Here is a 22,296-nt window from a genome sequence, read left to right on the forward strand (position 1 = left end):
ATTGAATAATCAAATTCTGTTTAATTAGTGATAGTGTTGTCTTCTTACTAGGGTATATTTCTTTGGAGCAAATACCACCTCCATTCAAAACTGTGACTGCACTCTTACTCCCACCCCCACATTATAAATTTGTAGGCAATAGATTGAGTTCAATATGTTTTAACGAGTAAGAGTTATTAATTACAACAGGAGTTATTTCTAGTTTGTCATTTCTTATGTCATTCCCTAATAAGTTCTCATTTCTAATAATTTGTTGTAAGTCTATTTGAACTCTAACACACTCAGTTCCAACGGGACAAGGCATGGAACCATGCCAGTCATTTCCAAGATAAAAAGCCTTACTTAAGATCCTGAAGTCCACTTTTCTTTGTATACTTCAAGACATAATAACTTCAAGTCTGCTATTTAATAGCAGCCTCTCCTCTGAGACAGCTTATTTAAGTGTGAATCTACTTGGCTAATGAAAGTAAATAGAAACTCAGAATTGCTACTGACTGTGAAGTCATGGCTTTTTAAAGAGATTAAGACACAAATAAAATTGGAGAAAATTTATTCTTTATTGAAAAATACCAATAATACTGACAGACTTCAAAAGCAATTCACGCTTCCAGAATACAAAGTACTTAATACATTTTTTGAACCAGTTTGCATTTCAAAGTTACCATTTTTGTAAATCAAATTTGGTAACCTTACTAAAAATATTTTCCAGCTTTATTATTTAAGGAGTGCACAATCTTTAAAGTGGGGACAATGAGGTGGGCAGGAGCAGAATGCACCTGGAACTGTGCAGCAGTCTACAGCAACAGTTCCCGCAACTTCCGTGCTGGCAACAAAAACACTGCACAAGATAGCTGCCCTCCAGTGTCAGAGAATCTTGGGAAGCAGCGTATTAAGAGACAGCCAGCTTTTCTTATAATTTACACATTTTCACGTAAGACTGCTTTTTGAAGAAAATCTTTAAGAATGACACTATAATTCGGTGTCTTCCAATAACTGAATTTAAAAAACAACTATAATGAAAGAACTGAACTGTTACCTTCAAAATGGTCTTTGCTGAGCTATGAGTAATAATTCTATGCTTTTTTAGATGCAACAAAATTAACATATGCAAGTCTAATTTGAAACCACACGAATTATGTATGTAGGCTCAGATAGTAGCAGTGTTCACTTTTATTACTAATAGCTTAACTGAAACAGCCTCTCTATTCATTCCACCAGCAGGAATAGCAGCACCAAGATCTGAAATTCTTTATGTAAAAAAGCTTATGTCATTATCCAAGTCCCATTCTTTGCATGCTCCAATTCTTGTTATCTTATTTAACATAAAAGCAACAGGATTTGGAGTTACTATTTGCTGTATTAAAAACAGTTGTACAGCATCATATTCTTCAAAAAGCAAAATACTGTGAATGGCAACCCTTCTTCACAGCTCTAAACTTTGAAGCTGCCAAGCATTCACTGCTCGTGCCAACAGTGGTATTTCCACAGTAAAATAGCAGAAACTAAAGGAATCATGGCACAATGTATTTGAATTCTTTAATCTACCATTGGTCCTGGGGGCTTAGGACCTCCCCCTTGTAGATCATTCCATCATCTTTAATGGAGGGAAGGCATCAGGTCATATAGCGGGTAATGGCTCTCAGAGCATAAAGCAGTTCTGCTTGCATCCTAGCTTCTATAAGAAGCAGATTAACGTGAACCTGCATATAAAACACAACATCATTTAAAGCAGTGTTATAATCATTCACAATCAGTTTTTCAGTGCATCGCATAAACAAACACCAAAAATCAAGTACATTTTCAGTGTGTCACTGAATAACTTAGAAATCTTGGGTTTATTGAACAGAATACCAGTTTCTCAAAACAAAAGCTATTTGATGTTCTTTTTGAGCAGATGTTTTCAGCTTATATTTATGTTTGACCATATCTCTTCTTGGAGGTTTGTTATATTTCAGAAAATATAGACAGTCTTTATTAGAATACCAATTTCCCCTGCCAAATCATCATTCAATAATTTCTATAGAGATGAATCAAAGACCAGACCAGATATTTCTATCTAAAAACAATTTGAAAGAGATCTTATAAAACAGTCTTCTCCCTCTTAAGTAATGATAGCCATGCCACTACTTTGAAGGTGGGCTAGACCGCCTGTTCTTCCTGTCTTTACTCCTTTACTCTAGTATCATGAGGTTCTCTCCCCAGGGGCATCTGAGACAGCCATGCTGGAATGTATTCTGGATTGGCAGAGGTGATGGAAAGGTCTGAGATGCTTTAGATTAGGTGGAGACTAAGAATCACTGCTCAATTACAGAGTAAGCAAGCCACAATAAGTGCATACCTTCTCAGAGTGCTTGAACTGCCTCCAGAAGCTATCATACATTCTTTTAGTAACCTTTTCAGGAGTGCAAACAATAGTTTTGATATAAACTTTAAAGCTTCGATCCAATAGCTGGTTAATTTCACCATAGTCATAGTCATCATATCTGTTAAAAAGACAAAATGAGAATTCTATTTTCAATGTATAATCTGTTTTCTTCTTACAGAAGTACAGACATCACTAGTAAATGCTACACCCCTTCTCCTGCTTTGTGTAGGCAGCTGTCCCCCCAAGCTAACAACTTTACCACATTTAAATGTGAGTGGATGAGTATAAGGAGATAAGAAACAGAAAAGTTAGGGAGATGAACAAAAAAATTGCCAGCGCCCAAGCAACAGTACATATTTACAGTTATAAATAAATAACCATGCCAACAAACACATTCTGGAAACAGAGTTTATGAATATTGCTGAAATTAAGAAATTAATCAGATAATAATGTTTAATATTGGTACTATTACATGATATAATTTGCAGTCCACTTGTGTAAATGAAAATAATTAGAATTATTTTTCTCACTTTCCACAAAGTTCTAAGTTCAAATGAATTAAAAAACAGGGGTAAGGCATCCCAGAGGAGAGGATGGTCTACAGAGGGCCTCACAGTGTCTATCACACTTAGGAGACACTGTTCTGCTTGACCATCTTGGCTTAAAAGGCACTACTGTCTGTTCCAACCCCCTGGGTGATGATTTCTAGAACATCCAAAGGCTTAAATCTCCCATTTGGTTTTCAGTGGAAAAGGAAGAAAGTTCTTGCAAAGCTGGTCCTAACCATTGAAGGCTGAAGTCAATAGCCTGACCACTGATAAATAGAAAGACAGAGTCTGACTTTACAGCTTAAAATAATCAAAGTACTGTGGCATGGAGTTTGTGTGTTTATGTTAGAAGATGGCATACAATGGCTGCACTCCTATATAACATAATAATGTGGCTGAATACCTAACAGGACATGAAAGTTTTGCATTTTGATGAAGTATCATGGGAGTCAAGAGCAGCTTCAGAAGGAGCGTGAATATAGCCAGAGGGATACAATAAGGGTACTAAGTTCAAAGAAGGTAGAACTATCTATTAGTTGTGTCAGGAAACAGAAGATGATACATAGAGAAAAGATACCAAAGCTGTTCAATACAAACTTTATCTCTTTTCCTCTATGATTTAGGACCAGCTTGCTTGCCCGCCCTCCCTCCCTTCTCTGGAAGCATCTTGTCAATGTCCCTAACTCTCCTCCCTGCCTAGCTAGGAAACAGATCAAGCTGTAATAAATTGGTTCTCTGAAGCATAAGCATAAAATAAGTTACTGGATTTTTTTTTTACATTACCTTTTAGTCCCCTTATACCTCCTTACCACCCCCCAGCAATCACCACACTGTTGTCCATGACCATAAGTCCTTTTTCTTTTTTGCTCAATCCCTCTACCCCCTAACTACACCCCCACCACTGACTGTCATCCTGCTCTCCATCTATGAGTCTGTTCCCATTTTCCTTGTTAATTCAATCTGTTTGTCCATTAGATTCCACAATAAAGATTAAAAGTAATAAAACAATTTTTTTAAAAAGCTCCTGGAGAGGGAATTATTTCAAGTTTCTGTGTCTGCGAGCATATGTTTCCAAGCACCTGAATAATTTAGTCCAATTGAAAATACTTCTTTATAAACAGAAGAAAAGAGACTAACCTTATTCCAAACATGCAGTGAATATAGTTCCAAATAGCCCGTCTGAGCATTGAGGTATCAACATCTTTGTGCATTGCCATCGTATTATAAGTGAGATTGTAAGCAATGTGAAATTTTTCATCAATCAACTGTCCCACATCTGGATAAAGGCGATTTACCAAAGAATAACCATGGTCTTCCCAGCAATAGTCCTAAATACAGAGAAGAGAATAAATGTGAATAATTAAAATGTGGCCAAGTATAGTTTATGCCTACCACTCTGCAGGGGAGTTGGCTATCAGTTGAAATCCACTGCTGTTCTAGTACATTCCTAGCTCCCAGCTTCCAGTCTGATATTTTCAATTTCTATACTATAAAATACAAAAAATTCCTTTATAACTCAGCAAGTTTAAAAACCAATGGATTTTCTTCCCCTTACATACAGACCACCATTTTCAGCTTTCTCTCTCTGTCTCCTCACTCAGCATCCAGAGGTGACCATCTTGGAGCCCACTCTCCTTTTCCATTACTGCACCCATTTAAATAGTTCTCAATTTTTGTTTCAACACATCCATCCCTCGTTCCTTTTCCTCTTGCTCCTTCTTCTGACTCTAGCTCTATTAACCAAGTCTCCTCATTTATTTCTCCCACATTAAATCTCCCTGCTTCCTTTCTTTCTACTTCAAACGAAATTTTATAAGCCCCCACTTCTATGTTGCTTCCATATTACCTTTCCTAAAACACCTATTTGATTTATGTAATTACTCTGGTCAAAACCTACAAACCTGAGCAATTTAAACTAATTTCCCACTAGTCAGAAGTAGGAACACTGCTTAAAGCTCTCAGGAGCCCAGCCAGTTTCTTTATGATTTCCTCCCTCACTATAACCTTTAAACCTAAGCTCAATTATTGCCCTCTGTTTATGATACCCATACTTTTGGATCCTTCAACTATCTCAATTCCTAATCTCCCTTCATACAATTTCCAGCCCTCACAATTTCTTCAATTCTAATTTATTTCATGACAATTTCACTATCAAGTAGAAATATTCTATAACCTTTTGTGTCTATTTTTGTCCCCTTAAATAATCTTAGTTCCTTGAGCAAAGAAATAAAATCTTACAGTTCTCAAATATTTTCATAATTCTGGTAAAATAGTTACTACTTAACACAGGTCCTTTACAATAATTGGAAAAGCTGGTAATATTAACTCATCTGACTTCAATATTTACCTACCTAAATTAAATACTTATACCATAGATTGTTTTAAAAATACCTTTAAGCTACAGTATATTTCTAATGATGGATTCAAAGCAGTCTTACAAAACTAGAACACAATAGATAAATCCATTTGCTAATTAACTGATGACTGTCAACTTTTATTCTGTTACTAAAGCAGAGGTGTCAAACTCATCTTCACCAGGGGTCACACCAGCCTTGTGGTTGCTTTCAAAGGGCCAAAATAATTGTAGGGCTGGATAAATGTAACTACTCCTTAACTGTTAAGGAGTTGAATTACATTCAGCCCTTTGAAGGCAACTGAGAGGCTGGTGTGGCCCCTGGTGAAAAAGAGTTTGACACCCTTGTACTAAAGATTACAGCTACTGTCACTTCTGATGTGTGTTTGCAAAGCACTTAGCACAGTATCATCTGCAAAACAAAGACAGAGAAGGAGCCTGGTATCCTGGAGGACCACCAGGTCCTTAAGTGTCCATGGACTCAATGTATATAGAAATGTCCTGGGGACATTTACTGTGTATTTAAAAGTTAATAATTTGGAAGCTAAAGGAAACTGGACCCACCAACAATAATTCTATTCCCTACATCACTAACTTTATTCACTCCAAGAGACACGTGTTAAGAAATTTTGGAATAATATTTATGTGAATCCTAAGGTTTAAATTTGAAACCCTCAAAAATTCTCATAGCTTCAAATAGCATTCAGTTTGTATTTTAAAGGGAATTGGAACACTGTAATTGTCATGCTTTATTTTACTGTGATATCTGTATTTAAACCAATGTTTCACCTCTGATTTTTCTTATCCTTTTCCCTCCACCCACACATAATGCATGATACACTGAGGACATTTTTCTTGTCCCTCAGACCTGGTGCATATCAGGGCATAAATCACCTCACTTTAACACTGAGGATCAATAGGAGAAGGGTACAAAAACCAATGCTATAAATGCTAGCTACGTTCAAATACAACTATTATTTATTATTTAGTAATATTAAAACTTTAAGTGAGTTTTTAATGCATCATCTGGGAACCCAATCACCATTATCATTTTGTTTTATGGGTAAATATGTTCTGAATTCTGAGCTACTGATTTATGAACTTTAACAATACAATAAATACACCTTCAACAATACAATAAATATACCTAAGGGAACTGCCTATATATAGAAAAGTGACTTCTTTCTGCAACATTTTATAGCTCTCAAATCCAAGTGGCTCTTATTTTCAGTCAAACTGAGTTATTTCAAACCAGTCATGTGCATACAACATGTGATTTTACCTGGACTCGAAATGTTGGAACGTGCATCCCGTGTCTAGAGAAATCCTTATAGCCATAACTAGTATCCTCAAAGTGACGAGCTATATCTCTTGCTGGTGTCACTTCTTCATCATCTGAAATAATTTAAAAAGCCACTGAAAACTTTCCGAAACAGGATGCTAGTTAAAATTCGTTTTACATATGACAAATAAAAATAGAATAATCCTTTCTTTGACCCTGAGTAAGCAATATCAACTAAGATAGTCTTAAAACTATAAAGAGAAATAGCTTACTTACCAGTAAATTGAGTATAATACAAGTAGATTCTCTATTATTAAAAATACTCGTGGTTAAATTTTTTATGCTTTTCATTCAAACTCATTCTCTGTCTCCATTCCAATTTACAGATATTAGGTCCTACTTAAGTATGTACTCTAAGCATGAACACCCTTTGGATAATCTTTATGGTGATAACAAATCAGCTATGCTCTAAACTTTGGCACTTGGATTGTTTTTTTGAATGTTAATGTCCTATAATATATTATTTCTCTAACAGTTCAAAGATTGTAGAGTGGTGGCTAAAGGAAAGAGGTGTGTGTGTATCAGCATTTTTACACTGTTTCCTGCACTGTTCTAAGCCTTTCTGAACTATCTTTATATTTAGGAGTTGATGAGATTATAGTTTCAAGTAAATAGAAACAAAAACATTTCCTCAAGGAAAAACTAACATCCAACCTCCATTCAGAGACATACTTAATTGTATTGCATTTCACAGGTGTTTTTTTGTTTTATTTTGTTTTGTTTTTTTACAAATTGAGAACAAGACCCTCCACCTACAAAAGTACTGTGGCTTATGTTGTGAAGCTTGCTTTACTACAGTGGTCTGGAACAGAACCCACAATGTCTCTGAGGTTTGCCTGTATACAAATTAGATTTTTTCCAAATGTCCTTTCTCCTAGCCTAGAGCTATTTTCACTGTAACTGCCTTTTCCAGGTTGCCTGCTTTATCTGTAAGTAGGAACAGCTATGCAATAGCCTCTCCAAAAAGAAAAGAGATATTTAGATTGATGTTTAAAAAGTTTAAAATTTTCAATTAAAAAATTGGTCTATTTTTTGTAAGCTAGAGAAATTTTATTGGTATGTAACAGTTGTTTTTACCTGAAGAGAAAACAAACATGCTCTCTCTTTTTTCTATCTCAAAACGTGAAGCCATCTCTTCCTGACTTGCCTCTTCTTCATCTCGACATTCCTGTAATTGCCTCATCTTTTCCATGAGGGCTTCAACCTCAAAGAAGGAATCACTTACCTGAAGAGAAAATACAATTAATGTTACATGTCTTAAAGATGAAACTTAAGAATTTTCATTTAAGGCTACCTCATAAGAATTTGGATTTCAACAGAATGTAAGAAAAATAAATCTTATAATTTTAATATATATGAATAAATAAAAAACTGGTTTTGGCCTATTACACATAGATATGCAGATTTTAAAATATAAAAGTTATTTTTAAGAACACGGTCTGTTTTTACCTTAGAAAATAATCTCATTACTGTTAATGCTGTTTCAAAAGTTAGAATTTATTGTCAATTTAAAACAGAACCGAATATTTCAAAGTTAACTTCTACGTATGCAGTTTAAACAAGACACACAAAGTATAAGTGGTTTTGCATCAGTTGTGTACATTGTGCACATTGTCAACATATGTCTATCATCGTTAAATTACAGTGATCAGCTCTTTCTTTCCAATTTACCAATTAAGAATGAAACATGTCTTTATAGGGCTGGAGACATACACTTGACCTCTGCAAATGGGGCTGGCAGCTGTCACTTGCTGGTATGACTACAGCAGTGGCACATTTGTAATGCCAGGTCTGACATAAGATGACCTGCCAAGTGGTCCTGAACTAGCCAAACAATTTATACTTCTCTACCCTGCTGCTTCCTTACTATGAAAACTGGATCAAATCTGTGGAATTTGTATCTTATAAAATAGATATAGTAAGAAACCTTAAAATTTCAAATCATAGTTTCAAATACAAAACACTGTTTTTCCCTTTATAAACTTCTTTTGCTAGGAATGTTCTTCCCCCTCCTCTTCCACTCTCTTCCTGGCTTACACCATTAGTCCTTCAGGTGTCAGGTCAGGTTACATGCTCCTCCAGAGTCCCCAGTCCCAACCCAGCCACCCTAACTAGTCTCAAATAGCACTCTGCTCTTTCCTTCAGAAAGCCAACCACAGTTTGTGTTTGTAATTGTTATTGCATGGTACTGGTTTAATGTCTGCTTCCCTAAGACCAAACCTTTATAAGGGCAGGGGAGCTGTTTAATTTATTAGTATATATTTAGAACTTTGCATGGTGCCTGACACATAGCAGATATTCAAGAAATATCTACTGCGCCAGGATTGTATGCAACACAATCACTGTGTTACAGACTGTCAGAATAATTCTATATTAAGAGAAAAGTGTGTATTATTTGTATTTTATATTTTCACATGATCCTAACATTTACACCAAAGTGCCCTCCCTGTAACTAAGTACTTTCTTTCAAAATTTCATGGTGGGAAGTGTTTCTATGATGTACTGATGGTTTTTCTGGTGCATGCATACCTCTGTATAATTATTCCTGAGACAGCGTCAGCAGCCAAACAAAAATTAAAATGGGGCTGAAATTTAAGAGACTGACCCAGTGTTTTGTTTTTTTTTAATTTCAAGATCTCTGTCAACTCACATTATCCCTCATTATGTAAATTTACCTATTTTATTTACCCATTTTCCTCTAAAATAAACTGTCAAATTTTAAGTAATTCTTAAATTCTTAGGTGAGATAATTCTTGATAGCAATAAGAGGGAAAGGAAATAAAGTGTATTTCTTTTGCTCCTTGAAAAATCTGTTAAAGTTGTCAGTAGTGTAAAAAAAATTATTATTATTATTATTTTTACCATTTGTATCTGACATGTACCTGAAGAATAAGCTACATCAGATTACTGTCAAGTCTCATCAGTGTGGGCCATAAACCTTCCAAAAGTAGCCAATTCAACACCTGAAAATAGGAAACTTATCCAGTAGAGAAAATTTTTCTGTTCTTTCATTATTATTTAATAGAAAGATGACTAAAAACAATCAAGTACTTTTTCTTTAGTCTTGTACTATATCAAAGGTGGGGAAGGACGACAATATAATTCCAAGCATCCTAGCAACTGACATACTCTCCCTCAGATCATCTCATAATCTCTAAGCTTTGACAAGTGATCAGTGGCCACATGCAGACCTATAACATGAACCCCACTAGCTCAAGAGGGTGAAAATGATGGTCTTGGGCCTTGTCAGCACAGCGCATTGACCAACCTTGGGAAAATGATTTTCCTTCATGTGCTGATCTCATGGTAATGTAATTGCTACCTCTTATTTAGCACCTGATAAATACCAAGTGCTGTAATAGGCCTTTTACCTCTTTAGAGATATTTTCTTTTCTTTTGATGTTCAATGATCTCTGAACTTTTTAGTGGCCTCCTGACCCTCCAAAGGGTGCCCCACCTCTGCCTCTAATGCCTCAGAATTTCAGTGTTATTGACCTCAGACACCATTTTGCAGACCACAGTCCTGTGGGAGGTGGTCTTTTGGATGGTTTGTAAGGAGTGGCTGTTGTCCAGGGCGTCAACAAGATCAAAATCCTCCCCTTCTTCCAGCCTGACCTTGATGTTCAGCAGAGCCTCATTCTCCTGTGCCTGGCACTGCCCCTCTACCCAGATCTGGGCCAGCTCTGACTCCAGGTGCAGCAGGATCCCATTGAGCTGTTCCATCTGTGTGGCATAGTGTGGCTCCATCTCCTTCAGGCAGTTCTCCAAACTGGCCTTCAGATTTCTCATGAGTTCAGGTCAATCTCCAAGGACTGGACCTTATGTCTCAGCTCTGTGAGTATCCTCTCAGCAGCTCCTATCTCAGCGGTCTGTGAGGTGACCACTGTAGCACTCTCCTCAGTCTGCTAGGACCGGTACTTGTCTAGCTCCTCTCAGTTCTTCCAAGTCAGCTTGTCATACTGGGCCCGGATATCCACCATGATCTTGCTGAGGTCCTGAGATTTGGGGACATCCAACTCCATGGTCAACCCAGAGTTGGCAATCTGGTTTTATAGACCATTTACTTCCTCTTCGTGGTTCTTCATGAAGAGCAGCTCCTCCTTGAGAGCCCCAATCTCTGTCTCCAGCTGCAGCCAAGTGATATTGGTGTCATCAGTGACCTTTCAGAGCCCATTGATGTCATTCTCCAAAGACTGGTGCATGGCCAGCTCTGTCTCATACTTGACTCTGAAGTGAGCCAGATGTGCAATATCAATCCGCAGAATGATGAGGGCACTGTCCACAGAATTTGCAAAGATCTGAGCCCTCAGGTCCTTGACAGTCTTGAAATAATGCCCCCAGTTTCTGACTTAGAGTCCCTTCTTCTCCAGGTGTCCCTGGATTCTCCTTTCCAATCTCTGATTATCAGCCTCTAGGCTTCTCACCCTCTCCAGGTAGGAGGCCAGGTGGTTGTGCAGGCATTGCATAGTTTCCTTCTCGCTCTGGATGTCTGCTATGCCTACCAGATCCCCAGCCATCCCTGCAGTCCAGGCCCCAGATTCCCAGCTGCCCTGCATGCTGGTGGAGTAAAACATCAAGATCCAGGAGCCCGAGCACCCAGCATCTGCATAGATGCTGGTTGTGCTGCTGGCCGACTGGTCCCAGTGGCTGGGCCTGAAGAGCCCAGGGTCCAGTAGTTTGTAGAGAAGCTGGAGTGGGTGCTGAAGCTCATGTTCAGGGAGAAAGGCAAGAAGCCAAGACTCATGTTGAAGCTGCCTAGAGATGTTTTATTGAAACCTCACAATAACCTTGTATTGACCTTTAATTAGACATAAAAGAACAGAAGTGCATAGAGGCTAGATAACTTGCCCACAGTCAAATTTATATTAAAGGCAATTCAACCCATCCAAATCTGTTTCAAAGGAATAATACAACTGAGAAAAATCTGTGAAAAGTATGCAGAAGGCTATGATGCTGTTTCTCTGATTTCTCTTTGGAAACATAAAATAAACCTTTACACTCTCACTATTGCAAAAGAATGTAGAGGGAATTTTGACTCATTGTATATAGGAAGTAAAATTCAACTTGTTCTGAGAAAATATAAAAGCCAGAAAAAAGAAGGAATAGAGGTGAAAGCATTTTAATAAAATTACATTTGCTTTTATATTTATTTGTATCAAGTTAAACATGAATAAGAATTTTAAAAGGAGAAACTTCCAGATCAAGAATAATTAAATCTTCTAAAAGATAAGCAATTAAGAAGCCAGTCTCTTTTGTGCAAAAGGGAAGAAAGGGATGTGATTGGCATTAGGAAGTTACTGCCACCACTAGCACTATTCTCAGCCTCCCCCACTCCCAAAACAGTAGCCATCCAGTACTAGCTGGCTCTGATAGGGCATATTCTGATAGCTCCTGATCCTAAAATTACTCAAGTATAACTTCCCAGAAAGTCTTATAATTGTGTATATCCCTTAGTACTAGAATGGTGCCGGACATCTGAGAAAGTCAATAAATACATGCTGAATGAACAGATATAGTGACCAAATTAAAAAATATAAGAGCAATTATTGTGATTAGCCTTATGACAATCCTATAACAAATAAGATACTTACTGAAACATTTCCTGCTGAGTTGACCTGATTCTCTTCCACACTGTGATTGCCATTTGTAATGTCACAGATGCAGTAGTTATTAACAGAAGGAGGTCTGAATGTGTGGCCACCATCACAATGAATTTCTGGACTGATTCCACAGCCAAATGTGAACGAGGCAAGAGAATGATAGTGTGTGAGTAGAACTACTGCATGTACCAGTTCTGCAAGGGACCAGCTGTGCTCTTCAGCTTTTAAAAGTTGCTTAGGGGGGAAAAAAATGAGATATTTTTATACTGGGATATGGTGTTGGTGAAACTATATAGTTCGTCTTGGTATTTAATCTACTGAAAACAAAATTAGTCATTATACAAAACCTTATATAAAATAATTTGAGACACATAGAACCCAGAATTTCTAATTTGTATGAACATGTATTCACCAGTAGAGCTCACGTAATCTTGTAATGACACATCATCATTTTTGATTTTCTGAAATCCTGATTTAAAAATATAACAGAGTTCATTTTTCAGTAAAAGCATATTAAAAGCAGTTGCCATATTTCACATATTAGATTATGAATGGATTAACTATGTTCTTCAAAGTTTCAAGCCAAATATAATTTGTGTTTAAAGGGGAAGCTACTGTATAAAATATGCCTATGTGTGAAAATTCTTTTATTATCAGGCCTCCTCAAGAATTTTTGAGACAGTGGTCTAAACAATTTGACTCTGAATATTCCTAAATCAAATTAAATTTTCAAAATTATGACCAAGGTAAAGTCTACAATTCTTCAAAGTTTTATAATCTGTATCCCTTCTGCTTATCTATTCTTGTATAATTTTTCATTACTACACAATATAATAGATATTGTATTAATCACATTCAAATCTTATATTTTCTTGATGTTTCAATTATGTAACATTATCTAAAATGTTCTATAAAACAGATAAGACCAAAAAGATGTATTTTCAAGACTTTCTCTTGCATGGTAGATACTTTTTGAGAATGTCAACCTACTTTTATTCTATTATCTTTTTAAATAAATAGAACCAAAAGGAAGTAGTTTAAGATGGTATTGTGAAAAGATATAAAACAAGAGGCCACTTCACAGCTATCAGAATGGCTAAAATCCAAAACACTGATAACACCAAATGCTGACAAGGATGTAGAGCAACAGGAATGCTTATTAACTGCTGGTGGGAATGCAAACTGGTACAGCCACTTTGGAGGACAGTTTCTTACAAAGCTAAACATAGGCTTACCATCCAACCCAGGAATCGCATACCTAGTTATTTACCCAACTGAATTTAAAACTTAGGTCCACAAAAAAAATCTGCACATGAATGTTTGTATCAGCTTTATTCATAACTGACCCAAACTGGAAGTAACCAAGATGTCCTTCAATAGGTGAATAAATAAACAAATGGTGATACATGCACACATTAAACCATTTTCTCAGCAATAAAAATAAATGAGCTATCAAGCCATTTAAAGGCATATAGGAACCTAAAATACATACTGAGAAGTGTAAGAAGCCAGTCTGAAAAAGCTATATACTGTATGATTCCAAGTATATGTCATTCTGGAATAGGCAAAACTATAGAGACAGTAAAAAGATCAGTTGGAGGAGTTTAAAGGGAAGGGGAAAGAAATGAATGTGACCTTTAGAGCAGTGAGAGTGTTCTGTATGATACTGTTATGGTGGATACCTGACATGCATTTGTGAAAATCCATAAAACTATACAACTCAAAGAATGAACCTTAATGTAAACAATAGACTTTAGTTAATAGTAACATAATAATACTGATTCATTAATTATAAAAAATGTACCATACTAATAATGCTAGTTATTCATAATAGGAAAACTTGGCTGTGTGTGTGGGAGGGGGAGGCTAAGAAGGTAGAATATGGGAACTGCCATTTTTCTGTAAACCTAAAACTGCTCTAAAAATAATCTATTAAAAAAATTTAATGGTCCTCTAGATATATTACTTACCTCAATGTGTTCTTTGGTAATAAGCCAAGGTCTATGGGCTAACAATTTGTTGAGTTCTCCTAAATTTTGTAGTTTTTGAGGAGCATTCTCTAAGCCATTAAGCCACTTGGGGTCCCCACCAACATGAAGGAAATCATTTACATGGAGGTTCACTAAGTAGGAGCACTGATGTCTTGCTGCAGCCTTAAGAGAAAACAAAAAGATTATTCTAACTATAATGAAATCTTGAATTACAAATCCTTTTCCTTTACAATGTGCAAAACAGCTAATTAAGTTTTTGATTAGCATGTTTTCAAATTTTCCTAAACTATAGAAATGAAGTTTTCATACAAACAGTTTAAAAATTCATATACCATAGAAAGCACCTCAGAAATATTTTAAGAACAAAATATTTGATAAAAGTATTTGCACATTAGAAACCTTATTTATATACAACTTTCAGAACCTCAGATTAAGAAGAAAACTTAATTAAGGTGCCAACCATAAAATGATGGGATATTTACAAATTGAATAGGAGTAGCACTACTTATGTAATGTGAACTATTTATATTAGTGAAATAGATATTGTTCTACTTTATTCTCTTATTTACTATTACTCTATTATTATTCTCAAAAGTATGTAAATACATGTTTCTTTTTCTGTTATACTTGAGAGTATTCTTATTTATAAGAAGGAAAAACAGATACTACCTAATAGAAACCGAGGTAGCAATCACAATATAAGTATCTATCCCTGTTTTTAAAGTATTAATCATCTCTTAAAAAGATTAATAAAGTAACCAGGCAAAATTCTTCACTGAATGTTCACAAACCATTATTCCGATGTAGTGCCGGTAATGTAGGGGTAATGGCCCATCCATCTGCAGTAGATAGTGTTGAGTTTTTAAGAAACTTTCCAGATACTGTGGGTGAAAAACCATCACTAATGTAATGTTATCCAAACGACCCAAAGCAGCAAAAGAATCTGCAAATAAAGCATGCATCTGTGCGTCTTCACTCCCAACTTGAAGAATCTGTATAAAAGAGGAAAACCATGGTTATGTACTGAAAATCAGCATTAAAGAAAATATGTATGCACAGCATTGTGTCATCTAGAAGCAGACTAAATTTGTCTTGATAGAATAGAAAGGTTATAATTCTACAAATTTAACTCAACTGGGAGCAAATAGAAGAATAAACAGTCACATATTATGTCGAAGGGAATAAACAACAAAGGCTAAACATTAAAGGCCATCTAGATAGCCTGCTTGCAGACTTAGCCAGAATCCAGATAAGCAAATTTAGATTATCAAACTTGCAGTGCTTGCAAGCAGATACTAAAGCCCTTCCTTACAACAATGCCTATTCTCAATTTAAGGAGAACCAAAATTGACTAAAGCAAACAATCTGTAAACAAAGTATAAAGTATTTATATACTTAAAATTAAAGATCCAGTCAAGCATTGATGCCAACCTGTGGAGATGGTTAAGACCAAGTAACTCAGCTATGGGCACACACCTAAATAGCATCTAAATTTAATCAGACGGATTATCATTGGTCAAAACAAGTCTTGCCTTTCCTTGATTAAATATGGGTGTTAGAAATACTAAAAATCAACATGACTACAACAGCTTTCTAATCCAACAGACTCACTGCCAAAGCATGATGATTAATTGTGATCACTCTGCATAAAACATGTTTTTCACTAACAGTTATTCAGATGCCAAGATGTGGGTCAAGAAAGCTTTTCCTTAAAAACACACAGTTCACTATTTACTTTCACAAACAACATACCTCCTTTTCTGGGATAAATCTGCTTGGTCCGTGTCCTAGTGGTCGAGGAATTCTAATTCCAAGTTCCTAGAAAAGAAAATTACACCATCTCAGGCCTCTAGCAGTAAACAACATGAACTGAGGCTACAGGAACGAGGTGGGAAAACAACTAGCTGAACAGAGACACGCTTGTTTTGGTGGTTTGTTTTCACGGCCATATATACATACCAGCTCCTCTGTTTGCATCACATAGCTGACAACAGCTCACAATATGACTCTGACTAAAAACAATGAAACCTGTTTCACTTAAACCAGAGTTTTGCATAAAGCACTTGGCAAAATGTCTAGAACAGAAAGTTCAGCACATAGCAGCCAACCCTGTGGACTGTCAGTGATACAAAATCAGCCCAGTGTGTTTGTACATCCAAAATACAACCAACCAAAATATCAATTTCAGTGCATCTTGTCAGGAAATGAAAAAGCAGTAACCTCTACCTAGATATAATACTAATTATACTTCTTTCAGTTTAAGATACCTATAATCAACAGTTCACAATAATGAACTGAAATAGAAATATACTATTAACAGAAATATTATAACAGAAATATTATAACAAATAAAAAGTTGTTTAAATCTACAGAAGAGAAAGTACTCAAGGACACGTTTTCTCTGTGGTTGAAAAAACAATTTTAGAGAAATTAACTTTGTTGTGAGCCTTAAATTAAGTTTTTTTATTTATAAGATGTCATCAACCTTGCTCATATTTTAGGGAAGTTTAAGTAATTGAGAAATAAATGGTTTTCTGCTTTTTGACACAGTGCATCTAGAATTCTGTACCTGGAATCAAGAATTCTATACCTTAAGTGACACTGTAGTGTGATTACCAAAAACCAAAAAATCTACTCTTAAGACTTCCATTCCTGGTGCCACCCCCTGCCCCGCCAAATACAGTACGCTTATAGAAACAAAATCAAAATAATTCAACCTTTTTTTTTTTTTGAGACTCCTCAGCCTGGTATCTTAAAAATTCTTAGCATTTTAAGATTAACCCTTGCTTAGATACAAATTATATACAAAATTACAAATAGCATTTCTGCCCTCTCAATACTGCTTCAAAAAGTCCTTCATGATATAAACCAGACACTATCCTTTTAAAGAAAAAAAAAAGGGGGGGTGGATAAAGAAGGGCATATGGCAGCAATTCAAGAAATTTGGTCCAAGTGAATGAAAACCTTTCAAGCAGAATGGAGTTTCAAAAATTAAGCAAGCAGGATAAAATTGAAGAGAATCTTTATTAGAACTCAGGATTTAGATTCAAAGTAAGGTATATTAGACAAATGAATCTATAATACATATATATGTATTACAATACAAATATATGAAATATTATTCAAATAATCTTGTATTGGAGGTCAGTGATTTCTTAATCTGGTTATTCCACAGTTATATTGAAGTCAGTAATGTTCTAACAATCATACACTTCATTAGAGGAGGCACTCAGTTCACTAGACTATGGATGTGTCTTAATTTTAATCTTACAATAAATGCAAGAAAAAAACCCACATTCCTGCTATTCAATATATCATCTTGGTATAGCTGCAGCCATTTATATAAAATGATGACTCTATTAGCCTTTTTAACTGCTGAATTTCTGATCTAATTACACACAGCTCAAACAAAATATACTGGGTAAAACTTTAAGGCGAAAATCAGTATTTACCCCTTCTCATTCCTTTACTATCTTATTTAAACAAAATTCATTTGGAGAAAATATCCATTTCAAGAGTTTATTATTCTTTTATAATAAGAGACATTATTCTTAGGACTTTAGTATATAAAAAGGTGGCATGTCAAATGGAGCAGAGTATTCAACATATGATCTTGGGACAACTAGATAGCCACTCAGAAAAAAATGAAGTTGGAGTTCTAAATCATACTTTACTCCACAATAAATCAGAACTATGTATTTAAATAAAAAACCCACTGCAGTAGAAAACATGCATGAAATAAATAGGCCAAAGAATGTCTCAAAATCCAAGTCATAAAATATAAGATTGATAAATTTGATGGCAAAAATACTTTCACATGGGAAAAACAAGCATACAAAGTCAAAAGCAAACAGAAAATGGAGACACATATTTGCAATTCATATATCAAAGGGCTAATTTTTTTTAATACATAAAGACTCCTACAAATCAATAAGAAAACCCCAATAACCTGATAGAAAAATGAACAAAGAACACAGACAATTCAAAGAAAAGGAGATACAAATGGCTAAAAAAACTAAATAACAATGAAACAACGGCAACTTAACTATACTAAGATACCATTTTTCACCTAAAAGATAGCTTAAAATCAAAAAGTTTGATAACAGGCTATGAAGAGGGCATGGAGAAAAATATCATCCATTCCTTATACAATTCTGATGGAAGTATTTTGAAGTGTGGGAAAAAAGATAAAGAAATACATAAGGAGTATAAATGACTACAACTTCTAGGGAGGGCAATTTGCAATAATGATCAAAATGAAAAAGTCACATACCCTTTGAATCAATAATTCCATCCTAAACATTAACTTACAGTCATATAGGTTACATATGTGAAATATTATATGTAAAAGGACAATCACTGTAACATTGTTTTACTAGAACAAGATAGACAACCTAAGTGTTCATCAACAGAGGACTATTTAAATACAGTTTAGTATGACCATAGACTGAATAGCAATTTTCAGTATTTTTCGTTTCATGGCACACATAAACTAAATGCTGAAATTCTGTGGCACACAAAAAATATGTATTTTTTGCTGCTATGACAAAAAAACAGATATAATTTGGATTCATTCACACCTGATAGCTATTGTTGTGTTGACTGTTGTCTGGTATCTGACAATCTAAGGGAAAAGAGGTCAGTGCCTGTGACTATACAGTCAGGTACTGCATGTTTTAAAAATTCTTGTGGCACACCAGTGTGCCTCTTGCACACAGGTTGAAAATCAACAGACTATAAGAACATGCAGTCTTTACAAAATGAAGTGGTTCCATACAGGTTGGCTTTAAGAGATCTCCAAGATATATTATATGGGGGCAAAAAAAGCAAAGTGCATAATATGTATAATTATGTTACTCTTTGTAAGGAGAGGGCAAAAAAAACTTGCCAATTCTATTTCTAAGACATTATTCTACAAATACATTAGCAGCATGTAGATAGCATATACAAAGTTTTTTAATGAGACTAGATTGATTACACATAAGCCTTAAATAAATATGCTGAATTGTATTATTTTTGTTTTTTTATACCAAATGTATAGTTTATATAGCAAACTATTATAAAACAATAGTTTTATAATTCTAAGACAGTTCATAATGCTTGAGAAACAGAATATTTTCCTATAGGTATGGCAAGGGTCTTTCTCAATAGTCCTATGTAATTCTCAAATCCTTGTAAGTTCATTCCTACAGCTGTAGGGATTTAGTGGCCGTATCAGTATCACTATCTCCCCTCTTCCTTGCTTTCATCAGACAAATTCTTTCTTCCTGTTCCTTTAGAAATATTCTTTTATTTTTATTATTTTAAAGATTTTATTCATTTATATTTAGAGAAGAGAAGGGAGGGAGAAAAACATCAATGTGTGGTTGCCTCTCAAGTGCCCCCTACTGAGGACCTGGCCCACAATCTAGGCATGTGCCCTGACTGGGAATCAAACCCAAGACCCTTTGGTTAACAGGCCAGAATTCAATCCACTGGGCCACATCAGCGAGGGGTAGAAATACATTCTTTTAAAGTGAAAAACGGTGCATTTTAAAACAGGATATTAAGGAAAACCAAACATTTTTGGAAATGGATTATAGATCCCTATGCTAATAACCTCTTAGTGTAAGATCACATTCATTCCTTGATGAGGTACCAGTCTAGCAAGAAAGCTGAATCTATAAAAAAGAAGAATAGAAAAACTGGGAGGGGAGGGGGAGTAAAGGAGTCTCTGACATGATTTCATGTTTTACCTAAGGCTAGTTCTAAGTAAAATAGAATTTTACCCAAGCTCACCCTTAAGCTACCAGGGTCAATTTCCCACTGAGTTGAAGAGGTTGTGAGATGTTTGTGCCATTCTGTAAAAGCAGAAAGGGAAATGATAGGAGAGAAGAGAGGAAGTGAAAGAAAAGATGGGGGAGGGGTAGGAGATGGACAGAGTTTTAAAGAGCAAGTACTTTCAAAAAGAAAGGGTCAATATCAAGATTAATGTAATGGGGAATATAGCAACTGCTGTTCTAGACCTCACACAACTTGTTCTCCTATATTTGGAGGCAGGATTCAAAAGATAACCTTTCTCTCTCTCTTAGTTAATAGACTAGGTATATAAGAAGGATACAAGAACATATGATCTTTTTTTACTTAATTTCATGCCCAAGAGAGACAGAGGGTTGACCTGGGGTGCTCTTGATGAGCCATGAGATTGCATCACAATTTATCCCAGTCCAGATACTAGCAGGAAGCAGATCACTGATTTCATCTAGCCTCTCATTACACACAAATTAAGTTCTAACTTCTGGGGAAAGCAAGCAGGTGACAATTATCTTGAAAACAGCCAAGAAGTCTGATTTTAGAGGTAGTGTTTTTTTGACCCTTAGGTTTTCTGATACCTTAAAGGTCCTTTTAGTTACCATTATTAAACAATAGTATTCTAGGTTTCTAAAAGGTTAAAAGTTTCAATTTTCTGAAAATCTTACTTTTGAAACACTGCTTTTGCTAGTCACAGGACAAATTAGTTAGTATCCTATTTCATAACAGGTGTTTATAAAAAAAAGGCACTGAAGGTTTTCAATGGGGTTATCATAAACCAAACTAAGTGGATTTCATAACTTCCTCAAGTTTACTTCAATAATGACTTCATCTATATCTGTAAGCAACTGACTTACACACTATGATCAAATTTTGACCAATCTAGATTCTAGGAAGCAGAACTGACAACACAAAGTAGCCTTTTTGAAAAGCAGATGTAGATGTTAATCACAGCATAAACGTCATTGGCTCTTGGTGAAGGTGTGGCTGGAAAACACTAACATGGGAACTAACAGTCCTCTTTCAACAATCCTCCTAATCAGCATTTTTGAAAGAAATAGCAACAGCTTCCACTATCAGAACATTGCTGCAAATCTCTGACATAGTATCATTATTGTATAATACTAACACACTAACTTTCACACTGTGAAAATTCTTAGCCAATGTTGACGGTGCCACAGAAAGACTACAATTCACTGTATGTATCACTGTATGAAAGTACTGTTCTAATGAGATTTTAGACATTTGTTAAACATATTTATGAATCTATATAAATATCTGTAAGTGAAAGAATGAACAATTTACCACAAATGCAATATGAAAGCATTTGTTGGTTTATGGCATCTACCTACTTGCAAAGCTACTTAAAAAGTAAAAACACTCATATCATTTGAATCATATTTTTCTCACTGCAGCTGGTACATTTTAAAGCTGTGCAGATGTTTTAATACTGATAACTACAACACTGATATTAATTAGAATATGTGTTTTTTGAAGCATTTCAAGAAGGAATGATATACTGTGTAAAAGTGAAAGTTCCGTCCCACTCCTCCTCAAGAAGAATCATTGACTATAAATGGGTGCTAGCCTTCTGATATTCAAAAATTTTATATAGAAATAAAGAAATCCAGAGTGTTATAAAGAAATATTCCTACTGTAAGAAAATATACCAGTATTGCCTTTAAAATTGTCATTAACTCAACTAAGGAATTTAGAAAGTTCAGGTGCCTCATTTTTTAGTATGTGGTCTTTTATGAAACTATATTCTAGAAAAATAAACACTCACGACCTCAAAGTACAATACTAGATTTGTAAGGCTGACTTTGGTCCTAAATGTGCCCTATATTTTAGTGAGGAGTTTCATTCCAGTAAAGTGTTAATATAAAAGCATTATGGAAGTTTACCATTTGAAAGAGTTCTTTTGTAAAGTAAATTGTCCCTATAAAGCATGGCTTCCCAATTTATCTTCTCACATGTTAGGTGTGTTAAAAATTAAATACAACTATACAAAGCTTCCTGGTTTCCTGAACACAGTCCCAAGGGCACAATCCCATGGGTAATCAATGTGCAAGCTAAAATGTATCTCTCTACCTTCCACTTTACATGGCTATATTTAGAGAGTCTAGACCTGGGCAAGAACCGGGATTCTGCAACACAAATATAACCAGAAATAACAAATCTATTCAGGTACAATATTTGGGGTTCACTTCTTAAAATGAAAAAAGATCTGTATGGCTGCAAACAGAAACTGTAAATGATATTTCAACATCTTCACAGTGTTTTTCTTTAGTCAAGTTTCCAAAGCAA

General features: G+C 35.3%; 1 protein-coding gene across 3 annotated transcripts in view; it reads right to left on the reverse strand.

The window, feature by feature from the left end:
- Nucleotides 1-533: 533 nt before the first annotated feature.
- SESN1 (sestrin 1) overlaps nt 534-22,296 on the reverse strand; it is a 106,734-nt gene continuing 84,971 nt past the window's right edge. For 2 of the 3 annotated variants that reach the window (XM_045842784.1, XM_045842785.1), the window contains exons 2-10: nt 15,952-16,017; nt 14,991-15,191; nt 14,179-14,361; nt 12,200-12,442; nt 7,686-7,833; nt 6,549-6,661; nt 4,051-4,241; nt 2,339-2,483; nt 534-1,700 (exon numbers count right to left, since the gene is read on the reverse strand). In XM_045842784.1, the coding sequence (XP_045698740.1) occupies nt 1,614-1,700; nt 2,339-2,483; nt 4,051-4,241; nt 6,549-6,661; nt 7,686-7,833; nt 12,200-12,442; nt 14,179-14,361; nt 14,991-15,191; nt 15,952-16,017 (1,377 nt within the window). In that variant the 3' untranslated portion in view covers nt 534-1,613. Of the gene's footprint in view, nt 1,701-2,338; nt 2,484-4,050; nt 4,242-6,548; nt 6,662-7,685; nt 7,834-12,199; nt 12,443-14,178; nt 14,362-14,990; nt 15,192-15,951; nt 16,018-16,158; nt 16,183-22,296 lie in introns of those variants that run through there. The other variant, XM_045842786.1, reaches the window with a different exon arrangement.

The sequence above is a fragment of the Phyllostomus hastatus genome, unplaced genomic scaffold (genome assembly GCF_019186645.2).
Source record: "Phyllostomus hastatus isolate PE091 unplaced genomic scaffold, TTU_PhHast_1.1 phas_contig_40, whole genome shotgun sequence".
Lineage (NCBI taxonomy): Eukaryota > Metazoa > Chordata > Mammalia > Chiroptera > Phyllostomidae > Phyllostomus > Phyllostomus hastatus.